The sequence below is a fragment of the Gobius niger genome (assembly GCF_951799975.1).
Source record: "Gobius niger genome assembly, chromosome: 8".
Taxonomy (NCBI): Eukaryota; Metazoa; Chordata; class Actinopteri; order Gobiiformes; family Gobiidae; genus Gobius; species Gobius niger.
The window spans coordinates 29,155,302-29,173,332 of record NC_136859.1 but is presented as its reverse complement, the minus strand read 5'-3'; the positions used below and the strand labels follow the sequence as shown (position 1 = coordinate 29,173,332).

The 18,031-nt window shown below is 41.9% G+C and overlaps 2 protein-coding genes across 3 annotated transcripts in view; both read right to left on the bottom strand.

Annotated features, from left to right (window-relative positions):
* The window catches only part of ago3a (argonaute RISC catalytic component 3a), a 45,910-nt gene extending 34,351 nt beyond the window's left edge, over nt 1-11,559 (bottom strand). For both annotated transcript variants that reach the window (XM_079561883.1, XM_079561884.1), the window contains exon 1: nt 10,756-11,559. In XM_079561883.1, coding sequence (XP_079418009.1) covers nt 10,756-10,777 — 22 coding nt within the window. In that variant the 5' untranslated portion in view covers nt 10,778-11,559. The remainder of the gene's footprint in view (nt 1-10,755) is intronic.
* A 1,165-nt stretch (nt 11,560-12,724) lies between these two features.
* Nucleotides 12,725-18,031, bottom strand: part of ago1 (argonaute RISC component 1) — a 32,399-nt gene continuing 27,092 nt past the window's right edge. Inside the window, exons 15-19 of the mRNA XM_079561885.1 lie at nt 16,871-17,065; nt 16,662-16,796; nt 16,488-16,589; nt 15,392-15,591; nt 12,725-15,308 (exon numbers count right to left, since the gene is read on the bottom strand). Of these exons, the coding sequence (XP_079418011.1) occupies nt 15,200-15,308; nt 15,392-15,591; nt 16,488-16,589; nt 16,662-16,796; nt 16,871-17,065 (741 nt within the window). The 3' untranslated portion in view covers nt 12,725-15,199. The remainder of the gene's footprint in view (nt 15,309-15,391; nt 15,592-16,487; nt 16,590-16,661; nt 16,797-16,870; nt 17,066-18,031) is intronic.

Genomic DNA, 18,031 nt, shown 5'->3' with positions numbered 1-18,031 from the left:
AGTGACAAGAGTGACAAAAGAGTGACAAAAGAGTGACAAAAGAGTGACGAAAAGTCAACCAAAAGGCAACAGAAAAGTGACGAAAACATGATGAAAAATGACAAAAATGTGTGACGAAAACACGACAAAAAAGCAACAAAAAAGTGATGAAAACACAAAGATGAGATGAGTTTTGTAGGTCTTAGCTTTCAAATGAGGCCTCACACTGGCCTAGAGGCTGTAAGTCTTATAGACTTGGGTAAAGCTGAACTGGAGAAGTTAATTACCTTGGTAAAAAAGATACATATATTGTGAAGTAATAATGGCTTACATTTGTATTGCATATTGGGGTAGACTGACGGGAGCGAGGCTGCCAATCTGTGCCATCGGCCCGTCCGACCACCAGCCACTCACGGTTAGGGGCGGGTACCATTAAACGATCCCAGTAAGGTGTTGAAAGAAAAGTTTACATACTACAGGTACAGAAAAAACAAAAGCATCAAAAGCAGGTACCGAAAAACTTGCGTTACAGATGGTAGAGCGGGTTGTCTCATGATCGGAAAGTCGGGGGTTTCGGATCCGGGAAAGACGCCTCCCCCATGTGAATGAGTAAAGTGCTTTGTAAGTTGGGACCATTTTACTTTTGTTTCCACTCAAGTATAATAATAAAAGATGGTCTTTTATGTTAGAAACTAGCATTATTGTTTTGTTTCCTGGTTCTAGATGAAAAATATTTTGGTATCACCTTATTCCACCCCGCCCACTTTGGCCTCGGATCGGCACTGCCTTTGTATTGACGCTACGAAGTCCGAAGTCCAGCGGAGAATAAGGGATAATGTTCGCCACTAAAATCTGATGTTTAGTAGATCGATTTGGGTAAAATGTCCAATGTTCATTTGCACCAAGTCAACAGCGTAGAACTGATTTTATCTCGACTTCTCCAGTCCTGTATAGACCAATGGGAGTGAAGGGGCGGGCACAATTCATGGAGGCGCCCACGGGGTTATTAAGGTGAGTAGGTATCGGAAAAAAGGATCGTTCAGGTATTGGTATCGTAGCATCAATTAAGTTCTCCTGCACATTCACACGGGCCAGGTGGGAGAAGTGTCTTGCCCATGGACACAAAAACCAGCAGCTGAGAACAAGGCTAACCTAAGACAAGGCTGCATGTGACAGGACGTTATTAAAAATGACACAGTGGCTCCGTATCTTATTTTTTCCCCTTTTTGTATCCCTTAACTTGAGCGTTTGCGATTATTCTTCATTTTTACTTTAGAAAACGGGTTTTGTTTTAGTTCCCTTATTCATTTGACTGAACCGGGACAATGATCAACATTTCGGTAAAACATGGCAGTTTTAGTTAACAAAAAATTGCATTTAAAAACATTTGTTCATTATTAGGATGGGCCAAGACACAAGAACGGGGCAAGATTGACATAATTTGTGATAGTAAATGCCTAATTTGAAAGCTAAGGCCTAAAAAACTGGCCTAAACTTTTTTTTTTTCATTGTGTTGTCGCTGCATTTATGAAGCATTTTTGTCACTTTTTGTTGCTTTATCGTTGCTTTTCTTCATCGCGTTTTTGTCACATTTTTGCAGCGTTTTTAATCACGTTTTCATTTCTTTTGTGGTATTTATAGTTTCTTTTTGTGCCACATTTTTTAAGGTGTTATTGTTGCTTCTCTGGCATGTTTTTGTCTCTTTTTTTGTTGCGTTCATGGTCGCTTTTTGGTTTGGTTTTCATCCTTCTTTATGTCACTATTTTGATTTTATTTATTCATTTCTCTAAGAAGCTTTTAAATTTGGATCAGGCCAAACTGGAGAGAATGCACTCGGTTCAGGTGGGGGTTAAGAGGTTAAAGCCTTCTACAATGAGTATATTGGATTCAGTGAATAAAGGGCCGGAAAAATCGATAGACATTGAATAGGGATGGGCTAAGATCTCGTGAGGCTAAAAAGACACAAGATTTTATGGTAAAATCTGACAAAAAAAATGTAGGTAGAAGTTTACCACAAAGAAAGATTTTTTTTTTTAATCTGAAGGAGCACTTGTGTAAGCGGGGATCACCGGATTATCTACACATGCTTTCCCTTGTTTGTTTTTTTCCCTTAAAGGAATAGGCCACCGTTTTTAAATACTGAGATATGCTCTTACCTCACTTTAGCCAAGTTAATATATCCCCGTCTGGTCTTTGTCCGTGCGCTCTGCCACGCAAACGGAGCACATACGCAGCCTCTCCCACATGTCACATAGCTCCAAAAAAGCTCACGATAGAAGCTACCAAGCTCTTCCACGTGTTCCCTATTTAAATAAAGTTACGTGAAGTGTTTTCATGCGAAGTATATTTACACAGAAATGTAACGTGTCGATTTTATAAGCAGATAAAAAGGGGGACTATATTGTGAGGCGTAATGATACGAGGAGTAAAACGTCCGCGCAGTAACTCCTAAAGGTTATTGACGGAAGTGAGCGGGGGAAGTCTTTAGGAGTTACTGCGCGGACGTTTTGCTCCTCGTATCATTACGCCTCACAATATAGTCCCCCTTTTTATTTGCTTATAAAATCGACACGTTACATTTCTGTGTAAATATACTTCGCATGAAAACACTTCACGTAACTTTATTTAAATAGGGAACACGTGGAAGAGCTTGGTAGCTTCTATCGTGAGCTTTTTTGGAGCTATGTGACATGTTGGAGAGGCTGCGTATGTGCTCCGTTTGCGTGACAGAGCGCACGGACAAAGACCAGACGGGGATATATTAACTTGGCTAAAGTGAGGTAAGAGCATATCTTAGTATGTAAAAACGGTGGCCTATTCCTTTAAAGCAAAAGTAAAAAACGGTAATAATATCGGCTGTAAATCTTCGACCAAAACATCAAAGCGCATTCTCCATGGACACCAAAAAAAAAAAAAAACACAATACGGCAATAGACGGGGGGGGGCTTATGGTTCGATGAAGATGTGAGCCGAGCGCGATGGGAAAAGACTACAAATCAAGCACTTGGACCTCCCCAGAAGCCAAGCCCACTATACACACAAAGTCCTCGATAGTCCCGCGCCATTAGGACAATGACAGTGAAGGGTTTCCCACCGGGGCTCTCAAAGGGGACGAGAGGCGGTAACCAGGGGACGGCGGGGGGGGGGGGCCAGTGTCTGTCTGTGGGTCAAAAAAAAAAAAAGAGCGGGAAACACAAGAGAAAAGGGTAAAAGGGACATTCAGAAATAACATTATAGTGTTTACTAGGGATCAAATTAGGTGGCTGAAGGATTAGCGTTTCTGTCCCACTGCAAGGACGTCCCAGGTTCAACTCCCAGGTCATATTTGGGTATTTTAGTGCAGAGTAACCTGTGTGTGGTAGGGCTGTGCAATGAATCGAAATTCGATTACGATTTCGATTACAACAGTAAACGATTACAAAATTTGCATAATCTCAAAAAATCGATTATAATTTTTTTGGGGCAAATTTTATTTATTTTTTTTGCAAATTTTTATTTTATTTTTTCAATTTTTATTTTATTTTTTCAATTTTTTTTTTTTGCAAAGCAGACTTGCGTTATTTCGTGGCGCTGGGATTATTTTCCCTTCGCTTTTCACGTGCCATGGCTCATGCTTTTGTCCGACATAGAAAACAAACGGCGCTGTGTGATGATGTCATCAGGCCGCGCTGCTTAGTTTACTTGCGCAGGTGTGAGGGCTGGCCAGCAGGGGGCAGGTGTGAAACAGAGACCTCTCTTTAATCAAGGCAAACTTGAAATCATTTGTACTTTTGATTAATAAATAAATTAATAAAATAAAGATAGACTTTTTCTTAAAGGCAACAAATAATCGTTTGAATAATCGTGATTTCAATTATGACAAAAATAATCGTGATTATTATTTTTTCCATAATCGAGCAGCCCTAGTGTGTGGGTAATACCGCACTTTGGCAATGATTCGGTTTATTTTAGATGGGCTGAATCTGGTGAAGAGCCGGGTTTTACGGCTCCCAAGCGACTCGCTGTGGATGATTTCTGTCTTTCATATAATCACCGATCAGACAGATTTCCTCTCGCCCGTTTCATGTTGCCCGTCGCCACGCTCGGTTTACCACACTTCACTGTCTACGGATCCCCTTCCTACTGATTTCACACAATGAGTTAAAAAGTCGTCAATTGTGATTGGCTGCGCGGTCAAATAAATTGGCGCAGATCAGAGGTGGAGCAGCTGAAGATTCGTCTGTCATGTACGGGACTCTACCGGCTCACTCAAAATAAACGTCTCCAAGATCAGGATCGTTCTCAATTACCCGTCACTAGTGCTTTTCTTCAGTTTCCCAGTTGACCTGACAGGTTGCTCCATCAAAGAGTGGGGCAGAGGAGTAAATGTTCTTTTGTTTTTTTTCCACACTGGACTTTTTTCCTCTACTTGAGTAATATTATTTTGAAGTAACAGTACTTGCTGTGGGGCTACGGATGGAAATTATCCTTAGGCTACAATGCTTAGATGTTTAGATTGAAAAGCGCATTAACGCAAAAGTGTTACTGGAAAATAAAAAGGTTCATGATAATAATGCCACTAAACACAAGCATTGAAAGTATTGATACTTGGTTTTGCAATCCGATCCGATATTTTGTCCCAGCCCTATACACTTGGTTACTCTTCCCACTGTGAGTAAACCAGGGAGTAACAAAAGCTTGATGTCAACATATAAAACTGAAGTATTTTAAATTAGAATTGATTTTCTGTAACTAGAATGAAAAAAATATTTAATTAAAGTTTTATATATATGAGAAAGCGTTATTTTCCGTCTTGGCTGTCACATTTTAATAGCCTGGCTATTGCCAGACAAAATATCACAAGTTATATTTAGTGTGGGGACAACCAATTCCTTTTCTCGTAGGACAGGTGTGGTTTACGATCGTCCATAGTCATTTATTGAGCGCTACCAATGTGTATGTGTCTGCACGGAGCCATAGCCAATTGTATCCGATGACGGACCCGCTGTAAACTTTCGAGCAAAACTATTTAGAACACGGTCTAAAGCGTGATCGAAAGATGGAGCCACTGCTGTCATGTTGGATCTGTAAATAAACTTTTTCTTTTTAGGTTTTCATCTGTAGACAAACTGCAAGCTTCCGTATGTCGAATAGTGCATCGTCATTTTGCCGTCCCTCCTCGTTCTGTGATTGGTCCCCAAATCCATGTGAAAATTTCAGCCATGGTCCCCAGACTGCTGTGCCGCACACAGCAGCATGGGTATTCCCAGGCTGCCATTGTTCAAGATTCAAGATTCAAGTCACACTAAAACATAGGATTTTCGCACTCAAACAGTTACTCAGTACTCAAGAAGTATCACAGATCAAATCATTTCCGATCAGACACAGAATCATCAAAACTATCACTTATGTAAAGTCCAACGTGCAACAAAGGGTCAGTTCACAAATCACTCTCCCCGCCCATCCATCCACTTTTGACAGATACCATTACTGACCACTGCTGGCAGATAACATCCCATAATAGCTGCAGTTTGGGAGAAACTCTCAGAACCTGTCATCCAGAAATCACAGACTGGCCCTAATGCGGTATACCGGGCAATTTTTCATTTCAGCACATCAACTTCTGGCAAAATGTGGACTCGCACGATATTCCACCGAGCAAAAAGGTGCCACGACGATAGATAATATAGTCTTCTTTCGATCAAAAGTATGGTACATTTTGATTTTTGTCTTGGGCTTTTGAACTGTCAGGTCTGGAAGCCAGTTCTGAGGAAGTGAGAGCACCTGGTTCGGAGTTTGGCGGAGAACGATGGAAGCTTTTTGGACGTTAAATGGCGCTGGAGTGGAAAGCATTCATTTTTGGTTTGAGCTGAGGCTTATTTGGAAGTTCTAATGTGCCAATGTTCATGAATGATAGCAGTAAAAAGCTACATTTATTTCAGTTTCATAACCAAAAAATGAAATCTATTGAGATTATTGAACAGCTCTACACGCGTGTCACTGTTCACAAAGCAAATCAGTCCTAAAAGATAATTAATCGTCTCGCGAATGGCTGGAGATTTCATGTGACGCAAGGGCCAGTTGTGGATTTGTGAAACATTCTCAGAATTCTTTCATGGTACAACATTTGTCCACTTGAATGTTCTTCCAAAATATCCACCTAAGAGCCAGCCAAAAACAAACTTGAGCAACATCACTGAAAACATGAACAATAATGGGGAAGGGGACTACTTAAAACGAAAGCTCAGCTTCCAAAACAAAATATATAATGACAGAACTTGAATGAGCAAGCACCGGCCTACCTCCACCAACACGGGCTTTGAGCTGAGTCATTTCCCTCCAACTCATAACCCACCTGGTCACTTTAAGTGAGTTGAGCAAGTGCGAGGGAGGGGGCAGCGGTCGCAAATGTTGCTCTGTCTGTATCTGCCACATTATCTTCCGGGAAACGTGAAGCCAGACGAGGAAAAATGTCAACAGCAACAAATCAAGCTTTTTTCTGAGAAGTACCATAGCAATCTCAGAAATGATATGACTGGTTTATAAGAACGCTGTTACACCATGTTATGTTGAGCAGCTACATTTCCCCATCAAGGTTAAAACAATCGGGGACAAAGTATTAGTTGCCAAAATTGGATTGTTTAGAAAAGCTTCTGTGGGTCGCTGATCTCTGCTGAAATTGAACACTAATAAATTGTCATCATAGTTTTGATCGTCATATGATCACGGCATGACTCAACAGAGCTCTGTGCCAGAACACTGTGTTTTGGTGCCGCTACTTGCAGCAGCTGCCATGGAGTAGGGGTACGTAGAGTAGACTGACGGAAGCGAGACTGCTAATCTGTGCTATATCCGCCCCACCGACAAACATCAAGCACTCACTCACGCACAGCATTCACACACGGGTGGTGGGCGAAGTATCTTGGCCAAGGACACAAGGAATAGTCGGGAGTCGGGATTCCAAGCGCTCAACTTTGAATCCGTGGACGCACAAACCAACTAAGCCACCGTCGCTCCGATTCAGCTGCTGATACGCAATATAGAATTTAAATGGTGTTGATAAATACACTGCCTGAGTAAAACTAAAAATAAAAGAAGAAAAAAAAGTCAGCACCTGGATTTAACTAACTGTTCCGATCTGGGGTTGCTGCAGATGGTTCAGCATGTGCCCAAAGAATGAGATCAGCAGAACATCCTGAATGACCAGGTTATTCCATCGGTGGATTTCTTCTTTCCTGATGGCACAGGGATTTTCAAAGATGACAATGCCAAGATTCATCGGGCTCATATTGTGCCAGAGTGATTCATGGAGACATCCTTTTCACACATGGATCGGCCACTACAGAGTCCAGATCCGAACCCCTTTGAGAGTCTTTGGGACTTACAGCTTACAGCCTCTAGGCCAGTGTAACGCCTCATTTGAAAGCCAAGAGCTAAAAAAAATGATCTAAACTGATCTTTTTCCTCAGCGCATTATTGTCAATTTTTCATTGTGTGTTTTGGCACTTTTTTGTCGCTCTTTTGTTGGGTTTTCATCCTCGTTTTCATCTTGGTTTTTGTGGCTTTTTTGGAACTTTTTGGCAAACGAGATGGACAAAATTTCATATCTCAATATTTATACCAGATATCTCGATATTCATGCCAGATATCTCGATATTCATGCCAGATATCTCGATATTCATGCCAGATATCTCTATATTCATGACAGATATCTCGATATTCATGACAGATATCTCGATATTCATGACAGATATCTCGATATTCATGCCAGATATCTCGATATTCATGACAGATATCTCGATATTCATGACAGATATCTCGATATTCATGACAGATATCTCGATATTCATGACAGATATCTCGATATTCATGACAGAGATCTCGATATTCGATATTCATGACAGATGTCTCGATATCGATACGATACGATATAACTACGGGTTAGGTGAAAACTAAGCATTTCTCAGAAAAATAAGATAACAAGAGTGCAGTTTTGACGAAAATCTATATCGTTTATATCTTGCTTTTTTCGATTTTAATATTTTGAATACTCATATCTCGATATCAATACGAAAACAATATATATATCTTTCAGTCCTACTTTTTACCTCATGTATTTGTTCCTATTTTGTGGCTTTTTTGTCACGTTTTGTCTCGTTCTTGTCGCTTTTCTCAAGAAGCTTTTAGATTTGGGTAAACGCCAAAATCAAAACTTGAAACTGTTTTATTCATCCAGTCATTTTATAAACAAGGCCTGATTTCCAAATTCCGCACATAGTTCCGTTGTCTCGTGCCTCGGTTCGACGCCTCATGCTGTTGCTCAGACAGACGAGTCGACTGACAGTTTCTAAGGACGCCGTGCAGCTCATTAGCATTTTCTCACGCCGCTCTCTGGGCCACTGTAGGAGCAGTGACGGCGAGGGCCTCTTTTAATCATTCACTGAGCACAGCGCTCGCTGGGCAGGAGCCAGTGATATGGAATCATGAACACACAATAACAAGGCCGGGCAGAAAACTGGCAAGCAACTAATCACTCCACGGAAGTCAACAAAAATAACCAAATAATGCATTCCCGGTCTGGAGTAGCTCAGTGAATGGACTGTACGCTGCTGTTAGCTAACAGAGCTCGAGATCGAATGCTACAACAGAATTTAAGCAGTTATAACAGACAGCACAACCCCAAGTATGTTCCCAAGGCAATACGAAATGATGTCAGAAAATACAGATCTGCTTATGCTGGGCACAGACAGACAAAGTTAGAAAAAATAGTTTTATGCTACAAGTTACTAAAAAGTCAAATTAATAAGTGACAAAAAGTTATTAAAAATACGCTGGTGTGATGATGTTAACTAGGGCTGAGACGATCCACTTTTGTCACGATGCATTAAGTATCATGATCAGAAATATGTTTACCGTAAAATGTGTAAAAAGTACACAAGCCATGTGTCCAAAGTTTATAAACCAAAGGCCATTTGACATTTATTGAAGTGTTAAGATTGAAATGCATAAACACAAAATGTGTGAGTGCGCGGTAAAAACGCCTCCACAAGTATTGAAAGTATTGCGATACTTGATAAAGTATCGATACTTGGTATTGCAGCATAAAGCATCGCGATACGATCCAATCTGATATTTTGTCCCAGCCCTAATGTCAACCTCTTACCCCCCGGCCTAAACCAAGCGCATTTTCTCGATTTCGGCTTTACCCAAATCTAAAAGCTATTGGAGATTTATTGTATTTTTGTCACTTTTTCTGTAGCATAATTGTCATGTTTTTGTCGCCGTTTTTTTTTTTCCTAAGAAGCTTTTAGATTTAGGTAAAGCAGAAAATGTGGTCGGTTAAGGTGGGGGTTAAGAAGAGGTTACAATGTTTATATCAAGTAAAAAAAAATATATCGTTGTGATAATGAATGATCTTTTTAAATGTAATTCATATTGCAGTTTTCTAAATCTTCTAAATCGGCAACTAAACGCTTGGCATGAAGGAGTCATTCCATTTAAACTTGCCGTGCATTACCAACGCATAAAGGTGTTCTTGGCCAACAACATGACAATATCATCCGGTGGACAAGCACACAAATTGTAAATCCAGGTTGAAATGCAATCTTTTGTCTTCTAAACTTCTAAACGCACCGGGCACACTCAGCCAGTCATGTTACACAGCGTGGGCAGGTGTCCTTAAACAAACTGCTCCGCTGTTAATGAGAGAAAGAGGATGAGAAGGATGTGATCCCGAACTTTACAGCTGGATCAAATGTCAGCGGCTGACATAAGAGCAGTCGGCTATGCAATAAGTTAGCTAAAAAACACGGTGCACGTCGAAAGAAAAGCACTTTGTTATTGTAGGTGACAGCAGCGACGGCGGCCGTCAGATGTGCCAAAGGTCGCCTCGGGGTCGGGAAGGCGAACAATCCCAGTATGTTGAAAAGCAGCACGACACACACTGAGGGTAAAGCAGGCAGTAAACATAACAGTAGGGGCTACACCGAGAGCATCATGATTAAACAGTGTGGGTGGGCTTCTAAACAGATCATTCAAAAGGGGGAACACCGGGGCATTTGGCGACAGGAGCCCCCCCCCCACACACACACACACACACCTGCCGAAAAGTTGAAGGAATTTACAAACATTTCACCATCAAGGGCCCTCAGGGAAATTACCCGAGCTTTACTAATTATGAAACCTCTGCTGGCATTGTAGTAAAATGGAGAGTTGAAGTCATTGTTGCATGGAGACAGGGAAAGCATTTAAACCGTGAGTCATGCTATAGTGAAAGTATCTTCACTTCAACACTATAGGGCGCCAAGCAATATTTAGATATTAAGACTACGTTAAAAAGGTACACCTTTCACTGTATCATTTACAAAATAAGGATTCTGTCAAGTTTTTAGTGGGCAAATTCTGGGTTGACGTCACAAAAACATTCTTAATTTGCCATTTTTTTATGGGTTGTTTATCATTTCTAAATGTGTCTTTTTATGCCTACTGGGCCCCATCATCTGCGAGTATGGCATTATTACATTCTTTAGCCTAATGAAAATAACCTTCAATAATAATAAAAAATCATACATAAATACATAACTGGGCAAATAAATGAGCAAAGACAACAGACTGTCAAATGACTTGATCAGTCAGGTGGGTAATTAGAAAAAGAAGTCATTCCAGGATCATTTAAATTCAATATGACAAAAAATAAATAAATAAATAAATAAAACATGCATGCTTTTGGGGCAAAACACCTGTAAGATTAACAGTGCTGCCGTAAACGTGCGGTCAGTGCGTTGCGGCTGCTTTTACCTGTAGTAGTTCCGATGTCCATTCATGAGGTCTTGTGGCTCACACTTGTCAAATATCTCGGGACTCTTCCTCCGTTCAACCCGGTGTCTCCTTCGGCTTAATTCCCCCCCCACCTCCTCCTCCTCCTTTCTCCCGTGTGCACCGTCCAACGGGTCACCCCCCCCAGCTCCTCTCCTCGGTGCGCAATCGCTTCACCGGGTCCGGGCTGTCGGCGGTCCCCACTTTACGCACGTCTCCGACGGGGGAGCGAGTGCCACGGCTGCGGCGGCTGCTGGGGCTGCTAGTTAGCCGCTTTTAGCTCACTAGCCCGAGGATTGGAAAGTGCCAGGAGCGGAAGAGAGGTGCTGTCAGGATATCATCACAGCGGGGTCGGCGAGTTCGTCTAAATGACTAACAGAAACCGATGCGTAAAATGGACGGCATGTATTGGTTTTTACGGCGGAGCGGGCAGCGGCGGTCGCGGTTAGCGTCGGTAATTAGCTTCCGCTGGCTCCGTGGATAGTTCTGACAGACGAAGGTAGTTTTATGGCGTTAAAAACAGCCCGTGACACGACCCCACTCGCCGCCCAGCATATCCCAAACGACGCCGTGTTCGGTAGATGTTGTTTCTGCGCGAAAATAAAGCTGTCAGCCCCGCGTAGAATCCGCTAAGAAGTGTTCAAATTTTTCGATCTGGATGACAGATGAACTCTGCGGGGCTAAATATGGTGAAGTTGCTTTGCTGACACCGACAGGAAGAGGTGGGCCCCGAGACTCCCTACGTCAGAATTTCACTCCGCCTTCCGAAAAAGCTGTGGAAGTACCCCGCCTATTCTACGATGCCATTAATGTATGGACTTTTACGCATCATTCCATTTCTAAATATTGGTTTTAGATGCATTTTTATCGAGTGCAAATCAGAGTGTCTTAAACTAAGCGTGCTACGTTACATACTTTTGGAGACCCCGTTGCTATTTTTTTATTTAACCTCTTAACTCCCACCCGAACCAAGCAGATTTTCTCCAGTTTGGTTTCTTCTGCAAGCGTCTTGAAAATAAGGACCAAAATAGCGATGAAAACGAGACGTATCCGAGGATGAAAACGCAATCAAAAAGTTACAGAAACACATTGTTCTAAAAAAAAAAAAAAAAAAGGCAGCAAAAACGTGACAAAAAAGCGGCAAAATAAATGTGACGACGCGGGAACAACGTGGCCTTAGCTTTCAAATGAGGCGTATAGGCCCACAGCCTGTGACGAGAAGCTTTTAGATTTGGGTAAAGCTAAACAAGGGGGGGAAATGCTTGGTTAAGGCGGGGGTTAAGAGGTTAAATAACTTATAAAATGAATTCATATGAGCATATATGGAGGCTGGACTCATCCACTGCAAATACATAAGGGAGTGAAGCTTTTTTTTGAAACAGCAAACAAACCTATTGGCAAGGAATGCTTTGTCATTGAGGCAATTTGACAGCTGAAATGGGCAGAATGTCAGGTGAGCCAGGCGAAGCGGTTTGGACTCGTAGTGAGAGACCAAGTTGTGACATCAGCGGGTGGCGGAAAATGTTTCGAGACAAAATGTATGATGCAAGAAACATTTATTTTAATTTTTTCATTTCAAAACTAGTGAAGGCATTCATTTGTGAATGAACACGTTCAAATGTCTAAGAATTTAAATATAAAACATAGTTTTAGACATTTTCATAGACATTTCACCCTTGTCCCATGTGCTCATTCATAGTTTCATGTCATGTCAAGCCAAAGGGAAATGTCTGCTATCATTGTGCATGGTAGACAAAGTTTTTCCATTCAATTCTTCAATGAGAATCATACGATGCAAATAGTTTACATTAAAAGCCTTTACAAACTTTAGATAGGTACTTTATGTATTTTTTTTTTTTAAGTTAGCTTAGCTTAAAATGAGCCCTTCATAATAAAAACATGACGCGGATGTAATAAAAAACAACTTTATTTTCTTTAAAAAATAACCCTCCCCAACACACAGAGCCAAAATATTACACTTCCATGTCCTTTCATTCAAATCTATTGGGAAGTGCTATGACAAGGACTGTTCTTGATCAGTGGCTTCGATATTGCTTAGACAGTGAGGCTGCGTGGAGAAGAGGGGCCCTCTCCGCTGTCCACGTGATGCATTGGAAGGGTGACTGCCGTTTGGTGTCCCCCCGTTTAACAAGGTGCTTTGTGGCTTCAGTGAGTGAAGAACTGCATCTGGATATAATGCCCCCAGACTCATTTTCTTTAAGTACAGAAAGGGGGGGTGGGGGGTAAGGACACTGGCCCCAAATGTGACAGGCCCAGCAACGGGTGAGCCGGAATACATAACAGGTTTTAATATTATATATGCATTTATATATACAAATCACCTTGGACACAATGGAGAATCAGTAAAATGGTGTACAAAGGCATTTTTGATTACGCAAGTTCATAAAGATCATTTAAAAATCACACTCATCTGACTCTTTTGATCCCCCTTTTCAGCTCAAAGGGGTTAAACCCATCAGACAAGGTTTGAGGCGCTTTAAGGGCATCTGAGGTGGAACTTTGAGACAGTCTCTACAGTGCCCTCTTGAGGATACACTTTGACACTAGTCACAATATTCATATCAATAACAAAAACGAAGAAAATAAGCAGTCAACTATTACACAATCGAGGCAAAAAACGACTGACAGGCAGTGGTGAGCGCGAAGGCTCCTACCTCTAAGAAACCAGGATAAGGTGGCTCAGAATATCCAGTCATAAAAAAATATTACATGCATTTTTTTTTCCTTCTCAACAACTCCCGAAAGTGACTAGATGTAAAAGGCAGGGCATGTTTTTAAGTAGTAAATAATCGCCCACTCTTTCTAAATGCAGCAGTCCCCCAACTGTGCCGCCCATGCACACAGAGCACCATTAGGGAGTGGCAGACACAGGCCAGGGGATCGGGCCAAGGGTGCTGCGGGTGTGGTTTGTTCTGAGTGAGAACAATGACACGAGACGGCGAGGATGGGGAGAATGGCGCGCGGGTAGTGAGCCACTGTTTGTCGTTTTTGAGCAACAACAAAAAAAAAAAAAAAGAAAAAAAAAGAGGACAAGTGCATTAATAGATGCTTACAGTGGCAGAAAGATGCGCACTTCGGCTACCAAGGCTGTGACGTGAAAATCTTTACAATGTGGGCAATAATGGCGTTAGTGTAGCGTAGCGTGTAGCAGAGGCATGAGGAGAAGTGCGTGGGTGCATGTTTGGAGAGCATGCCGCGGTGTAATCTTTGCTAATACAGGCTGGAATGTGCAGAATGATCGGAGCAAGGTCAGTGACTGAATTCAACTTCAGCGTTGCAGCACTTGTGTGATCACAGACGTAGTTGCCTGCATTCGAATCTACTGAGGTGTGGTGACCTTGCCTATTACCTTTGTTACCATTTTCTCACGAAAGCTGAGGGTTACGTTATGTAAGATAACAAAGTGTGAGAACTTAGTCTGTAGAGGCTATGTCAAGCATCGGGGAATAAATTCATCATTTTGCAGTTAAAAAAAAAACAAAACCTAAAAAGTGCCTCAAAGTCCTAAATTAAAATTTGCAGAAATATCTTCCTGTCTAAGTGCCCATTTTTGTTAGTTGGCATCACTTTTGGCTGGTTAATGCTGGTTTAGGTGCATGGGGTGCAAGTACAACATATGTGACACACTAAAAATGGTCCCTCTACTGTTACTCTAAGTTGTCTACTTCTCTAAAAAGGGACGTGCCAGCCAGCACAGAGACTGTAAAGAGTATCTCTTCTGTGTCTATGATATGCTCTGCCTGCTCCTCGAGTCCCAGGCCAGAAGACTAGTCTTACAGTACTGACAACCTTGTATGTGCAGGACTTGTGGCACCTACATGCTATCACTAAGTGCTAATGTACCAAAACTCCAAATACTCATCAATGCTGTAAAAAATACACAATTAAAAACATGAAACTAATTCATGACAAAACCATGTGACATGACCCATGTAAGTGTGCGCCCAGTGCCACCCAGGATTCCCATATGGATGGGCGGAGAACACTGGTATCTGGCATTTGGATAGGTTTGGAGGCAGCATTGTGGCGGCAATAAAAAGATTCAGATTTTCTTCTTTTTTTTTTGCCAATTTCTCCTCTATCCGTATTGCATACTTACATAGATAGGAGTGTGAAGGTAGCTTACAATACAATTTCATAATAATACCCAGGTTTTAAAAATTCAACATAATAAACAGTTCTGTAAAAGTAAAAATCAACAAAACGACAATAACAAAAAGTTCAAACCGTGAGTGCATGAGGCTGAGAGCCTGTGTGGTACAGCTGAATTGTTGGTTGTGGGTTGAATGATAGACAGGTCTGTAGAGGATGTGTTGTGGGCAGTCATTGGGAACAAGGGATGGGGATGAGGTGGCGGTGGACGATCTGCCCACACACGTAAATATGAGGTGGAGGGGAACATGGATCAGGCGAAGTACATGGTCCTCAGGGTGTCGTGGTGAATCTGCACGGCTTTGGCCAACGCCTGAGGGTCCCGGCCGTTACTCTGACCAGACACGTGGCTGCCCTCGCCACTGAAAATGACAAAAAACAAAACAAGTGTGCTAAATATTATGCCAATAAAAAAAATCATCAACTCCTGTAAAGTTAGGCATACCTGTCATGTTCTTTGTCCACCAGATGGTAACGGGCACGGAAGGCTACGAGACGCGCATAGTAGGCTGGAGCCGGAATGGAGACCGAGCGGGTACAGCGCACGTACGTGTGGCACAACTGGTAGGTTAAGATCTGCAACTCATCCGCAGTGAATCGATTGTCGTCCCAAAGAACGTAGTAATGGGACGGTCTGCTGGTACCCTGGAAACAAGCCATTTCAGAAGATGTAGCACGTTTCTCAGTGGTTTAGAAGAGCTTTATTTGTGTAGTGCCTTTCACAGACATGGTCACGAAGCGCTTTACATGACACAGTTTACTGCAATCACAAGCCATAACTCAAGTCTTCTATCATGAGCTTTTTTGGAGCTATATGACATGTGGGAGAGGCTGCGTATGTGCTCCGTTTGCGTGACAGAGCGCACGGACAAAGACCAGACGGGGATATATTAACTCGGCTAAAGTGAGGTAAGAACATATCTCAGTATGTAAAAACGGTGGCCTATTCCTTTAACTCCTGGAGTCCTGCACTAGCACTAAATATTAAGCCTTAACTGACCACAAGTGCTGATATTTTGGTGGTGAGAGTTTTTATACTTTTTTGTCTTTATCGTTTTTGCTCGATAAAGCAACATTACAATTGCAGTCAGTAAAGTAAATATTTCATTTGAACATGTTTACTTCAGATTTAGAGACATAGATGCGTAACGTTTATAAAATAACAAAAATCCTACATTGCCCCCCTTTCATGCCAATCGGCCATGAACCACTCCACCAGATCCTCAAACGCTAGTAACCCCAGTAAGTCTAGCTCAGTGCGTTGTCATTCTAGTTCCAGGAAACAGACTCATCCTGAGTCATGCTCGATAAACAACTCAAAAAGCTAGTATGAAAAAGAAAAAATGAGCACATATTCTACTATTTGGAAAGTGCAGTCTTGGTTTGTCCGTTTAATTGATCAAAAACAACGGAAATATAAAATGCTAAATGTTAATTAGTATGGAAGCAGGATGCAGCTTGGTTTAAAATCATTGTTAGCCCAAAACAAAATACTACTACAATCGTCTAATCATAGACAAAGCTTGGTGTGTGAGACTCACCTGGATGCCTGCGTGGCTGCACAAGTAGAAGTCAAACTCAAAGGGATGAGTGATGCTGGTGTCCACTGTTGTCCCTGCTGGAATATTTCCACTCTTTCCAATCTGACAAAACAAAAAAAAACATGTTATTTGGAATATCTCTAATATAAACATTAGACTGGTTCCATTTCTTACCCTTTCAGATTTGTCCGCACAGAAGAGGCGCGTGTGGTGCCGTTTTTGCACCACAATATAAGTGATGCCAGGCTGGTAGTCCTTCTCTAGTTTGATACATGCGTCCCTGATGGCCAGGAGCTCATAGTGCAGAATCTAAAAAGGAGAGGACGCTGGACTTAGACCTCCTTTAATTAATAATCGTAATGCAGTGCATGGGCGTGGGTTACCTGTGGCAGCTGTCCCTCGGGCACTCCATCCCTGTAGAAGATGATCCTGGTGGGCTTGAAGCGGGTCGACTTGTAAAACTGAATCAACAGCTCTCGCACCATGTAAGATAAATCCTCTATGATCTCCTGCCGGGGCCTCTGCACCCGCACCGTGGCACAGTACCTGCTGGGGTGGGCGTCCATACTGCCTACCACCTAGTGCAGGAAAAGTGGATAAAAGAAAGACAAATCCATTCAATATAGGACAACAGTAAACCATACTGCAAAACATTTCACTTTCCCACAGACCAGGCGTGTAACTTTGTTGGGCAAGGGATATTTTAATACCACCTGAATAATGGCTTTGTTGGGGCGGGCTCTGGCAGTTCTATGCTTCATTTTAAGGTCATTATTGAAACAGTGTATAGGATCACTACTTAAGCCTGTTAAAATGACTGTTATTGGCTTGTTCTTGTCATAATTCTGCTTTTTGGCTTATTTAATGCTTATTCAACACATTTTTTTTTAGGGAATAGACAATATTTTACAATATATTACTAACATACATCTCTAATTGGGTCATGGCTCGTCATCCCAGGGTGATTGTGGGTCCCGATGCCAAACCAGTTGAGAACCACTGCTCTAAATGGGACAGAACGGTGGCGCTTTCTGTGCACGTTCTCCCATGTCTGTGTAGGTTTTCCTCCGGGTACTGCGGTTTCCCTTACTACTAAAAACATGTACAATAGGATCCCCTCTGGAGCCAGCACTCCCCTGAAAAGAGGTTCTTAATCTCAGTGGGACTTTCTTGGTTAAATAAAAGGTCAGCTGGAGCTGCCTCCGAAAACCCAGTTAGCTCCAGTTAGCCCACATTGAGAACTGGTTTATGTAGGAAGCCACCCCCACTTAAGTCCATCACCATTCTCCAGTCAGTGTTGGAGAAAATACTTTGAAATTGTATTTAGTTACAGAATACTCACCTTAAAATATATTTAGCAACATATTCCGTAACTTCTAATCAGAGTGCTGTATTCTGAAAACTTTGAATAATTTCAATTTGCAGAACAGCTCAACTCAACTCTGGCATGCACTGTGCTATACTCTCTCTTGGGAGGAGAGGTGAAGCTGGTACAGTATATTCTTGCTCCCCATTTATTGCCAGAAAAACCACTAACATTCTTT